Genomic DNA, 13,731 nt, shown 5'->3' with positions numbered 1-13,731 from the left:
TGGCTGCAATCAGATCTGTGTAATGGTGTGCGGACTCTGAGGGGTCCACGAAGATCCAAGGATCGATCCCTCGATAGATAACATCTTTGAAAATTGGTCTGAATTAAAGAAAAACACCTCGAGCATATATATTTTTCATTTTCCTCAAAAATCAGAACAATAAGTATTTTCCAATATAGCGAAGCAAATTCATCAAGTCCTGCAGAAATTCGTGGTAGAATCAATGTTCTTTATTTGCTTTTTTGCTCCTAGAAACGAACCAGACACGTTCAATATGCAGTCAAATAACACAGATTTTTGCTCACATACGTGCTGCTTTTAGATAAACTGTTAGTTTAACAAATTCCTTACAGTTCGACGTAGACTAAAACTCAAAATTTATTGCCTGCTTGGAAAAAGTTTTTTGGCTTTAGTCTTGGCTTCGACTAATTTTTCCAGCTCGGCTCAAAAATTGAATATGGTTTCTGGTTTTATGAACAAATTTTGTGGTCCTTGCAATCTTGAATAAGTCTGACTGAGCTTGAAACTCTTCTAAAGGCGCCTGCGGCGCCAATCTGTACTAATTTTGAGGGGAAGCGTGCGCCGAAAAAACGCAATTTTTTGGTCGAAATTTTCCAAAAAGTGCTTAAAAACGCCTTTTCTTAGCTTTTTATAAAACTTTGCCTGCGGCGCAGAAACTTTTGTCAAATTAGAGTCTTTATAATGATCTTGGAGAGCTCAAAAATCAAATTGGTCGACCTAAAAAAAGGTCGACAAAATTTTGAGTTTTTTCTGAACATCCGCCCTCCCTCGAGAAATTTCTAAATCCGCGCCTGCTTGAATTATTTATGTTTCTATTTATAAAAACTGGATCTTCTAGATGCATCAAGGCTTTAAAAGGGTCATAAAACTTGCTTTTAATTTTCCGCTCCTGAATATTATTACCCTTCAAGAGACCATTGGTTTTCACAGCCACTTTTTCAGTATTTCCGAGCTCACTGAATAAATTAGTCAACTTTTGCTGTAGAATAAATAAATGGAATCTAGGCTATTTTATACAGTTACGGATTTTTTCAAAGCGCCACAAGTGGTTATTGATGATGTTGGAAATCGACCCAATTTTTTCAGTAACACTCAAGACACGTTTGGAGTTATCTTTTTGCCCAAATTTTAATCAGTTGGTTAAAAGCCGAAGAAGAAGATAATCAGAAGCAAATTTTTAAATGCGAAGGTGAATTGTGACCGGATCCGGTTGAATGAAGAAACAGAATAGGTCATCTAGATATTTTTTATAGTTCTAGATTGAGCTGTCTAGAGCCGAAATCCACTAATAAAAGACTACCTTTGCTTGACCCAGACGCAATTATTTTTTGACCTATAATTTTTCTTAAAGTACGGGCAAGTTGTAATTAGCAGCAGAAATTAAATATAAGTACTGAACTTCTTTTTTGAAACTCCTTTTTCACATCGTAAAAATTGCGAAACTTTAATTTCTGCTGATACCGGTTTTCAAAGTTTTATAGAATTTTCACTACTATAGAACCTACGTGAATTAAATCATTTTCAAAAAAACGCGAAACTTTTGTTTAAACAAGAATAGCCGTTTACGCTGCCTGAAGCACAGAAAATTCCTATCTCAGTTGTTTTTGCGTAACACATTTCTAAGAAAAAACGAGTTTTTTTATTTGGATTTTTTAGAAGACGAAAATGTACCGATATTTAGTTCTGAAAATAACGCATAAAATTACTCTACCAATTATCTTAATATGAGATTATTGTTCCGACTATTTGAAAATGTGGAGGAATTTTATAGTCAGGTGTTTCAGTTTTTCCATTTTTTTTTCTTTTTTTTTCACGCAAAATCAGGTAACTCCAACAATTATTGAATGAGTCTAACAATATACCAAATTGGAGCCTTTTCAGTGGTGATTCAAACGACATCAATAAATTATGCACACTTGTTTTTTTCAGTAACAGCTTGTCTATGCTTAATTTAAGCCCTGAAAATTAGTTTAAGGCAGTTAAAATTTGTTTTTGGAGTTTTTAGCGCCTTCTTGGGAGCCAAGAGCTTCAATAAATTCAAAATATTTTCTGCGAAAAAACTTGAAAAAAATTTGCATTTTTTTTATTTTTTCATTTTTTTTGTCAACTGGTGAAATATTTTTTCAAGTTTGAGCTCAAGATAATAATAGTTTTCGTATGATATAAAAAACATGTCAAAAATGGCTAGCTTAAAAGTCGAAATGTGTCTGAAGAAAGAAAAACCCATCCCGAGCACAAATTTTCCGTTACTTTTGTTAAGAAATTTGAAACAATAATCAAAATTGAGAAAAAATTATCTATCTACGTTGCACGATCTACATCTAAGGCTGGATGTTCAATAATATAAAACCTAGCGTGAAAATATTTTGATCTTACGAGGCAAAACGTGATTACCTGTACGTCTCGGGAGTCCGTATGTTTCTGGATTCTGTATAAAACCTTTTCAGACCTATAACAATTTGTAAGTGGAAATCACAAACAAGTGTTTTAAGCAAAAATTTTGTTGGATAATTTACTACCCGCACTGGAGCTCCATGGATAATAATCGATTATATTGTCATCTTATAGTCATTATCCATAAAGTTACAAAAATAATTGGACATAATCCATCAAAAATGGACAAAAATTCTACTATTTTTCATATTATTATATTTCATTGTAATCGCTTATAATCGATTATAATTCATTAAAATTGGATTAAAATCATTATATTTTGTGATCAGTATAATCGATTATAATGTATTTTTTAGGAAAAAAGTTATGAATTTTGCAATTTTTTTGTTCAAGTTTATCTCATTTCTTGTTTCGTGTATTTGCTACGTTTTAAGTTTCATGAAAAAATATTTCACGTAAGATTTTATTTTATTTTATTTTTCTTTTCTTTTTCTATTCTATGTAAACTCGGTTCTTTTAACAACGTAAACTCGCCTCTTTTAACATAGCTTTTTTTAATAACCCCCTTCACCAGTTTACCCCCCCTCTTCCCTCCACTGTTTACCCGTCGCCAGGAGAAATGGATTAATTAGTTTTTATTCGCACTGAGTAATCCCTCCCCCGTCGCTGTCCGATGGTAAACAAACTGGGGGGGGGGGGGGGGGGTAAACTGTAACTTGTGGGGTTTGGGTTTGGGGTTAAACTTTAATAAACCTGGGCCTGGGGCTAGGCGTAGAGATAAACTTAGGGAAGTGGGGGGATGTAGGTTTATCTTGCGAGTAGGCCGCGAGTAACGCAGCAATGTTGCAAATTTTGCAATTGATTTCGCAAAACACGTAAGGATTATAATCCGTTATATTCAATTACAATGGATTTTAATTGGATTATAATCCTTTATAAAGCATTTTAATGGGTTGTGTTTTTACGAAAAAAATTGATTATTATGACAGTATAATCTATTTCGTGGTCTAAATTTGCAACATTAATGGATTATTTTGAGAATATTTTAGACAACCATTTTCCATTATAATCAATTATTATCCATGGAACTCCGGTGCCATTACTTCGCGGAATCTTCAACGAGCCGATTTCGCAATTGTTAGAGGTTTGCGACTTTGCAAAGAGCTCCTTAAGTGTACCAAATGCCAAATGTTTGTGTACATATGAGCCAAAATTAGTTGAACAATTCGGCGCCTACGCCAGAAAAAGTGCAAAAAAAAAATTAAGTATAGCTTAAATCAAATCTTGTTTACCATATTTGAAATTCTAATATACGCACTGAGTGTTTTTTGAGTTTTTGAGATTAAAAATTTCTTTTTTATTCTTTCTATGCTTCAAATTTTTTTTATACAAAAACTTTGGTAGTCCTTTTTTTTTCAGCATATTGACAATATTTTACTTCGCAGTCAAATTAGTTTTTCAATATTTCTGTTAAATTGAGTGTTCCAGTTTTTGTTCCATTTTCCGAACCAAACTGAATATGTATGAGGTGTGTTTTTTATATTCAGTAAATTCGCGGCGATCGAAATAGTAGTTTTTAGCAAAAATTTTTACGTCCCATTCCGAAATTCAAATTTAAAAATATATTTCAACTGCGATCATTTTTGCAAAGTTTTAGGAGTTTGAAAAATGCCAATTGGACTAAAATATGCGCACTTTGAAGATTTTATCCAAAACCTTGAAAGCGTAACGCAAATTAGTTTTGCTTGGCAATTTATCTCAAAAAGAAGTCGTACTCATTTCAAACGACTCGAACTGTGACACTTGATTTTTGATGTTGTCTAAAATTTACAGTTTTTCAACATTTTTGTTTCCCATAAGTTTTTCGATTTTGATAAAGGGGCAGTTGGAACCTTCAATGCTTTGCCCTTATATACGAGTAGTCTTGTTGAGATAAATTGCTAAATCAGTAATTAAGATGAAAGATGAAAGGTAATATTTCGGGGTTTGAAACAAATTGTCAATTCAGTGTTTCAGATAAAGAGATAAACTGTAATTTCAAATTTTGAGGTGGACGGCTATTTCAATGTTTGCGTTGCATGACCGGTTTAATATTCGAGTTTATTGGTTTTTCGGAATATGAGTTGAATGAGTTATACAGATCAGTAGCATAGTTCTAAATTTTTACCATATCTTACTGAATTCTACAAACAAATTGTGCATTCGCTCACAAATGCGACAACAGAACCCACTACATACAAGAGTGTTAATTTTTCCTGAATTTTGCTTGAGCAAGCTTTAAGCGGCTTGAGCAAAGGTTTTGAGCGCTACAGTGTTTTAGCTGTTTGTCGCCGAATTCAAAACAAAACAAAATGTTCCGACTGCCTTTTCCGAAGGTCTATCAAGCAGTGATAAAATGAACAAGTTAAATGTAAAAAAAAATTAAAAAAAAAAACAAATTGAAAAAACATTCTTAAGTTTGAGATTTACGGACTGATAAATTACAAAAACACAAAGTGATAAATTTTACTCCTACTAACAAATCAATTATGGCAAATAAGTTTCCTCCAACCAATTTGGAACAATTTTAAGATGGATTAAATATTACGCGTTAATTGTCGCAAATTGACCAATGAAAGTCTTTAAACCCCCATAGTTTTACGAAAAACGATCACAGGTGAATTATCTTTTTATATTTAAGCCGAGAACAACAAAATCTTTTGAATGATATTAAAAAAATCTGTCAAAAATGTCTAGTTGAAAAGCCCAAGTTTGTCTGAAAAAAAAAGCACCGAGCACAAATATTCCGTTACTTTCGTTACGAAGGTCGGAAAAAAAAGAAGAACGAAAAAAGGCTTTTTGCGGATTTCACGACAGAGTGTTGTCCAGCTGTATTGCACAAACTATCATCAACATTTTTTCACAGGGAGTCGAAGTGACTGAATGCCTGAAAAAAATATAAGTATAAGTTCGTTACACAGTTATTGAGAAAGTTTCAACCTTGTTATCACTTCAAAAATATGAAAAGAGACAATAGTTATTGTACGAAACTCAAATGGAGCTTGAATAACTAAAAATATCAGTCAGTAATCAGCAGATGAGCAAAGGAAAAAGCGAAAAATCAAAAAAAAAATCTCATGGCAATGTGACAATTCGTTTTGAAACATTTTCATTGGCAGCTGATTAAACGAAATAAAAACAAACTATAAGGAATTTTCTCTTGAGTTGTCGAGATTTTGTTAGGAAACGCCATCAAACCAAAAGTGTTTCCTTAGTTTTTGGTTATAGATTGTCGGGTTAATAAACACGCATCATTTTGAACCTCTACCAGCTTATGGTTCAAAAAGAAAATTAATGGCTGCTTTTATTGATCAATGAAAGCGCAATACCGCGGGCTGATCAAATAAACTGTGAAAACGAAATAAGGCTTGATTTTCAAGTTATTTATTGCTGAAAAAATCAATTTGAAGATGGTTATAAAATGGTGCTGGACAATTTCTTTCGAGGTCGTATAAAATGGCCGTACTCATTTTTATATATCCTTTTCGCTCACACAATTTCGAATAGTCCAATGAATAATTTTTTTGATTTTGAACTATCTAAGCACGCATACAAGTTTCAGAACACTTTAATTTTAGATGTATGCAATTGAAGCTCTTTTACAGATTAAAACTGTCCGTAAGTCAGGACAAGGAGTAAAGTTATCTGTGCAGCACGCTAAAACTAAATTATTTCTGTGCAGCACCTTGAAATACATGTGTTTGTTCTGTTGACTAGCACTTTGTGGGACATAGAGACTGGCAATGCGAAGACGACATTTGAGGGCCACTCTGGTGACGTCATGAGTCTGTCTCTCTCCCCGGAGCAGAGGACGTTCCTGAGTGGGGCTTGTGATGCCTCGTGCAAACTGTGGGACATCAGGGATGGCATGTGCAAGAATACATTCGTTGGACACGAGTCAGATATCAATGCTGTCAATGTTAGCTGCCGCCATTGTAGCATTTTTATAGTACCCGAATCGAATTTGCGCTCAATTTCATGCAACGTTTGAATTCTTTGAACGTTTTTTTTCTTAAAGTAATTGCACTCAAAATCTTGCTTCAGAATGAGCAACTTGACCAATTTCTAAGCGATTTTTGAGCATTTTGGTCTTAAGAAAAACGCTCGAAACCGCCCAAGATTTGAACCAATGTTGCTAACAGGGGCGGATTTAGGGGGGGGGGGGGGTTTGCGGACGCTTTTTACTCAGGGGTTCGACCCCCTGACGACCCAAATGGTCGCCCTTTTGTACGATTTTGAGATATCCATATTTGGCGACGCACCCTAAAACTTTTCTAATGTCGCCTTCGGCGCCAATATATACTTACTTTGAGGGGGAGCGCGCGCCAAAAAAACCCGATTTTTTATTCAAAATTTTCCAAAAAGTGCCCTAAAACGGCTTTTTGACCTGTTTTTTTTTTATTTGCCTGCGGCGCACAAAATTTGGTCAAAACAACGTCTTTTAATGCTTTAGGAGAGCTCGGAAAATCAATTCGGTCGACCTTATAAAATCCAAACCCCCCCCCCCCCCCAACTGCTAGATCCGCCCCTGGTTGCCAATATGAAGAAAAATAATTTGGGAAAAAAAAACTTCCGCCTTTTTTGAGGAAGACTGAAACCAAATAATATTAAACTCATCGCCATTACACACAGGCTATTTTTTATATTCAAGCTAAATTTTTTCTTTAAATTGAAGTCCTGCGAGGAATGTAAAATTTTTTTACTGTGTCAAAAAAGACATTTTATATTACGTAACTGGCACTATCTACCGGAATTAGTGGTTAAATATATAAATATAAAATAAATTTAGCTGTTATGAAATTGCATTTATCAGATTTATACTTTGATGTGCCGATTATTGTTCCGACCATATGAAAAATCTGGAGTAACTTTGTATTCGGGTATGATTTGTACCACGTAAAAACATGTACCGCAAACAATCATCGTGATGGGCCGAGTGATATATCATATGAAAGGGCTTTCAGTCATTTTTTTAAAAAAAATTTCTCAGTTTTGAGAAAAACCGGTATAAATTTTTTTGTTTTGGTCCAATTTCGAGCGAGTAAAGCGATTGAGTTAAGTTCGTTATATATGAATAATGTCGACTTAGGCTAAAAAAACATGATTGTACTAAGAAGAAAACCAGTTTTGGAAGCTTCATTAGGCGCTTTCTTAGCCACAAAAAAATCATAAAAATTTCAAGTTTTTAGTGCAAGTTTTGGCTTTTTTTTAAGACAACTGTAGTATTTTATGCCTAATTCACTCACTTTCTACGCGTTCTTTAAGTTCTATAAAATTTTTCTATAGTTCTATAATCACACCACGCAGAAGATGCGACGCTAATTTAAAGATATTTTTTTTGTACTTTTCTACGATTGTGGTCGGAACATTCTCTGCTACTTGCACAGCAATTTTTTTTTTAAATTCAAAGATTTTACGATTTTTTCTTGTTTTTCTAGTCATTTTTCTTCACAAACTGGCCTTTTTTCTTTGGGTGTTGAATATGCCTAAGTTCCAATTTTTCGTTTAGATCTTTTTGTCACAGCACACAAAAAAAAACACTAATTTGAAAAACTTTCTCTGTTTTCTTAAGACTATGGTCGGAACATTCTGGGCTACTTGTAGTCGCCCAGAATATAATCGCCCAGAAGTAACCGGCAATCCTTGTTTTGATTTTTTTTGTTTTTCGATCAAACTTTTTGATAAAAACAGTTATAAAATATGCGTTTAGTGCTACTTACACAGCAACCGGCTATCATTGTTGTTATTTAGTTTTTTCCGAATGGGAATGCGTTCGCGACTGGGTCTGACGACGCCACTTGTCGCCTGTTTGACATCCGAGCAGACCAGGAGCTGGCGCTCTACTCCCACGACAACATCATTTGCGGAATCACCTCCGTCGACTTCAGCAAGAGCGGACGCCTCATGTGTGCTGGCTATGACGACTTCACCTGCAATGTCTGGGACGTCCTCAAGGCCGAACGAGCCGGTTAGTTCTCCTTAGCAACAGTCTGCATAAGTACTTTGTTATGTAAATAACAAATTGTTTACGAAGAAAAAAGTTTTTTCTACTAAAATTTTTTCTGGTGGAGATCTCTCATAAATTACACAAGTTCTGAAACTTCTTGAAAAGTTTTAATTGACTGACTGTCTAGCAGTCAGACTTGGGGCATTTCTATGGCATCAAAAATTAAAAAAAACTCGAGTACTTTACCAAAGATCTCCATCAGAAAACTTTTTTACTATGCATCGTCAAAATACCATTTATCTTAAAAATCTGGATAATCAGCCAAATTGATGCACTTTTGAGTATTGATATGATAAATATATGGTTTTACAAGTAATTAAGTCTTCGTGTAGGAGTGCTAGCGGGTCACGACAACCGAGTGAGTTGTTTGGGGGTCACTACAGACGGACTGGCAGTCACCACCGGCAGTTGGGACTCATTCCTCAAAGTATGGAATTAACAGCACCCCCCCCCCCCTTGTTGCTCCAATCCCGCTTACACGCGACATAAAACGCAAACGCCTGCAAACGACATCTACTCGAATCAACTCAAACAGAATCGAAAAAACAGAGCCCATCCACCAATCAGGGGGTCCCTGGTTTGAATCCCTAGCTAGCCAAACTGTTTCAACTATAGAAACTGCAACTGCGTAGATTGCTGTATGGTGTTGAGGCAGTGTGGAGTTTAGACGAAGCAGAACGGGCTTTTTATTCCTTCAAGCTTATTCCTCTCTCTCTCTCTCTCTCTCATCCTAAAGGTCTGATCAGTAAACGATGGAAATGAATGCTACTCAAATGAAAAATAGCCAGTAAATTTGTTTTTAACCTGAAAATTGAAGTATTCAACTTTCTTAAATTGATCATGCAATTTTATTTTATCTTTTGAAAATTCTCAATTTTTATATTTGCCTCAACCTGAACTTGCTGCAGAATAATTGCACCACATAGAAGAGTTATTGAAAGAGCGCATTCGGGAAAAGCTACACGCTATGATGCAGGAATATAATTTTCAATTTATCATTTTGTTTTCTAAAATTTAAATACATTTTAAATTTATATTTTCCCTCAATATTTGACCCTTGTTTTAAACTTCAGTAAATCTAACCCCTTCAATTGTATAGATTTGGCGATATTTGTAATAAAACTGGAAACATGGTTTAGCATCAACAGCCCGCGGACAAATTGTCTATTTGTGACGCATTTTCCTTTTTTCCTGAATTGTAGTGCAATATAATAATTATTTTGCTAACTTAGTTTTCATCTTAAACTGACGAAGGCTCTAGCTAATTGGCAATGTATTTCACATCACGATATACCAACTAATAATACAACATCAAAGGGAGCTTTACTACCACGTTTGACAAGTGCTGAACCTCGCTGACATTGATTTGCTTTCATGACTGTTTTCATGTTGGTGCTCTGCTGTTAGTTACTTCTTCATTCATTTTGAACCTTTTAAACACTGTGAAGATCAATTTTGAGTAGTTCTCTACAAACAAGTGCGAACAAAACTGACATCCGCCCAACGTCAACAAAAAACGTGAAAAATAACACCTCGTTTCTTATTCTGACTGTATTTGTTCACACTTAGGAAAAACTTATTGAAATGTTAATTCTATGCTGCTTCTTCAACCGTAGTCAAAAACCTTCTTAAGAGCATTATTGTTTCAAATTTAAAAGACCGTTTTATCTGAAGCGAAAAATAATAGTCACTAAAATAAACAAAAAGTAAATTGATTGAAATTGCGTCTCCCGAGAAATTGTCAATGTAGTGAAAATGCCTTCTCTAGCGAGCATATCCTGAAATAAACGTGTTTCCTGTTCCTTTTCTTATTTCTACCTATAGCTTTATAAAATATGGGTATGGATAAAAATAGATTCATCATAATAGGCACCATCGGTCGCTTAGATATATAAGGGGAAGACTAAAAGCACAAGGAAAAATTCCTCCGGGCAGATTGCATATGCGGGGAAATTGAATTAGACCACGGTAGAACTATGCATATGAATCAGTCCAAGGAGATAACCATTTAAAAAAAAAAGAAAACATGCGTCGTCACATTCTGTTCATGATTGAACTATCTTATAGAAAATTCCCGCATTTGTGCGTAATTATCGTGCCGGCGTTCAGGCATGGCACAAATCTGTGTCCCGCATAATTACCGCATAACAGGTCTCAAATTTGAAATCGCACAATCCCACAATCCCACAGTAATTCGGCATAAGTCAAGCAAACTGACCAAATAAAGAAATTTCCGAAAATTTAGTTATAATTTAAGCGTATTCTGCTTTAAGCGCGCTGTCTCCGCAATTTTTGATGTCGCATGGAAAAACCGACGCTTAAAAAGCTAAAACACCCAGAGAAAACTTCAAATTAAAATTAAATAAAAATCGGCGGGCTAGATTGTGGTGCTAGATTTGTCAAAGCACCAATATTTGCTGATTTTTGGCAAAATTTTCAGCAGAATTTTGATTTTTCTGCATAAAAGCCCGCATAATGTAATAACTACTGCAATCGGTACCGCACTATTTAACTGTTTTTGCCCGCAGATTTTTGCCGAACCTGCCAGGGTTGACCAAAAATTGCTATTTAAGAACACTTTTATAAGAATTTTTCAACTACTTTTTCTAATAAATTTAGGCCCTAAGAATTTTACGAGCTACGGATTTTTATTTACAAGTAAGTTGTAAGTTAAATATTTTTCTATGGGAAAATTGTAAGAGAGGAACATTTTCGTCAAATTTTTCAAATGTGTTTTTCACAAAATTTTTTTTCAAGTTTTCTCATAACGAGTACAAACTTCTTCGCTGTCGCATCATCAGCTGTTTGTTTAAACACCAACTAGCCAGTCCGTCTTCAATAGTCTATCGAATCGCAAAAAGTTAGTTTTTGTGCTGATCCAGCTAGTCAAGCTATGAAACATATGAGAATTTTGAGTAAAATCTTGTTGCATATCGGTTTGAAAATTTTTTTTAGACCGAATAGGTTCGCGAAAAGATGAAATTTTTCAAGGCAAGCCATTCAAGCTATGGCCCTTGGAAAAATTGAGTTTATGTCAAGAAGCAAATCGGATGGCAAAAAAATAACTGTTTTGCATTGAAGCCATTCAAGCGGTGAAAGTTTGAATTATCTAAGGCTAATTCATAGATCCAATCGGTTCTCAAAAATTGAAAATTTTTCAAAGCAAAGTATTCAAGCTATGAAAATTTGAAATACTTCAGGTTGCTTTAAAGAGCAAATCAGTTCCCGAAAACTTAGTTTCTCTCTCGCAAGCTATTCAAGTAATGAAAATATGAAAATATGAAAAACTTTAAGTTATTTTCCGAGTAAATAAACCAGCTGAAGTACAAATCAATCAGTAATGCGCGGATTAGTTAAGGCAGCCGAAAAGTTATGTCACATCTATGAAATTTGCATTACATAAATTTTATAAAACACTCATGCTATTCGGCTGGTTGATACTCTTAGCTAGCAAACTTTGAAACCAAGCAAATCAGATGCCAAAAACAAAATTTTTTCGAGAAAATAAATTAAAGAGCGAACAGAAATGTAAGAAAAAAAATTCTGCAGTAAACTGTAAAAACTATAGAACAATTTAGGTTGTTTCCTAATCCAACTTGGTTCGCAAAAAAATTTCGAGTGAAGCTATGAAACTTCGATATATTTCAAGTTACTTCAAGAAGGGAAGCGAATGACAAAAAAACTTCTCTTGTACCCATTCATTTCAAGCGATGAAAATTTGATATAGTTTTAAACATTTCATAGACCCAATGGGTTCACACTTTTCAAAGCAAGCTATTCAAATGATTTTAAGTTATTTTAAAGCGCTCACTTTGCAAAAAATTAGTAAATAAAATATGAAACTTCAAATTTTTTCAAGTTATCGGAAGAAAAGATTCGAACGACAAAAAAAAGTCAAAAATTTTTGTAAGGAAGCCGTTCAAGAAATGAACATACGTAACCATTCAAATTATTTCATAGACCAAATCGGCTCGCAAACAATTCATGTTTTCTCACGTGAGTTATTCAAGTTTTAGAACAAGAGAAATTGAAAGTTGCTTAGAACGAATTGGTTTGCGAAAACTTGAAACAATTCGCAAAAGTAGGAGTTTTTTCAAGCAAGCATTTCAAGCTATGATAACTCAAGTTATTTCAAAAAGCAAACGGATGGCAAAATGTAAAATTTTCCATTGAAGCCGTCCAAGTGGTAAGAATTTGAATCGGTCCATGAAACGTTTAAGGGTTTGTCCAGGGAGCTATTCAAGCTATAAAACAATTCAGTTGTTTTATAGTTGAATCGGTTCGCAAAAAATTTAAATATTCTCAGCAAGCTACTCAACCTATGAAGTTTGAAATATTTCAAGTTACTTCATTGAACAAAACGTTTCGGAAAAAATCTAAGTTTTTGTAAGCAAGCTATCCAAGATATTAAACTTTGAAATTTTTCAGGTTATTTCATAGACCGAATCAAATCAAGAAAAAATTAAAATTTACTTATGCGAGCTATTCAATCTGTGAAACAAAACAAAATTTTTCATAGACCGAATTGGTGCGTGAAAAGTTCAAATTTTTTTAGGCAAGCTATTCAAGCTATGAAACTTGGAAAGATTTTAAAATACTTCATAGACCGAATCTGTTCTTCAAAAAATTAGTTTCTCTAAGCATGGAGGTTGCTGCTTAGTTTATTCGTTTCAGACTAAAATGAATATGTGAACGCAAAAATTTTTGAGAAAAAGTGGGCAGATATTTTCTAGCCTCAAAGTTGAATCAAGTTCATTTTGTTTACAGAGTTTCGCACATTTTTTCGAAAACAATTCTTGAATATTCCAGATTTAAGAATATCCTGCGAATGAATCTTAGACATTCTAATCAACGCAGTCTTAAACGTTGCGCTCGAAATCCCCTTAAACATAAGGCCTAATGCGGAAAACATGTCATCTATTTAATATATAAGATTCTGGTATTCGTTGGTGTTCGGCAGCATCTTTCGTTTGTGGCATTGATTTTGCTGGGTCATGCCTCGATAAGCTGCATAGCTTTTTGCATGATCCTTGGTGGGTTTGATTTGTACATGCGGTTTATTGTTTACCTGTCTGTATAATTTTACTCTCCTAAATAAACTATATATATGCTGTAAATCAAATTGATTAGAAGCCTAAAGCGGCTTTCTTTTTTGGCTTTCAATGCCATTCTGTTTTGACAAAATCAATTTCAGTTTTCAGATAGCAAGGCCTAAAGCGGTTTTTTTATCGTGTATTGCATACTTCTTTCCTATTTTGTTAATTACAAGG

General features: G+C 34.3%; 1 protein-coding gene across 3 annotated transcripts in view; it reads left to right on the top strand.

The window, feature by feature from the left end:
* LOC134850938 (guanine nucleotide-binding protein G(I)/G(S)/G(T) subunit beta-1-like) overlaps positions 1 to 10,263 on the top strand; it is a 33,805-nt gene extending 23,542 nt beyond the window's left edge. For all 3 annotated transcript variants that reach the window (XM_063866759.1, XM_063866761.1, XM_063866760.1), the window contains exons 7-9: positions 6,172 to 6,373; positions 8,206 to 8,422; positions 8,794 to 10,263. In XM_063866759.1, the coding sequence (XP_063722829.1) occupies positions 6,172 to 6,373; positions 8,206 to 8,422; positions 8,794 to 8,900 (526 nt within the window). In that variant the 3' untranslated portion in view covers positions 8,901 to 10,263. The remainder of the gene's footprint in view (positions 1 to 6,171; positions 6,374 to 8,205; positions 8,423 to 8,793) is intronic.
* Positions 10,264 to 13,731: the final 3,468 nt, after the last annotated feature.

The sequence above is a fragment of the Symsagittifera roscoffensis genome, chromosome 7, assembly GCF_963678635.1.
Source record: "Symsagittifera roscoffensis chromosome 7, txSymRosc1.1, whole genome shotgun sequence".
NCBI classification, from domain to species: domain Eukaryota; kingdom Metazoa; phylum Xenacoelomorpha; order Acoela; family Convolutidae; genus Symsagittifera; species Symsagittifera roscoffensis.
Note: the sequence above shows the minus strand (reverse complement) of the source record. Positions and strands in the feature narration are given on the sequence as shown.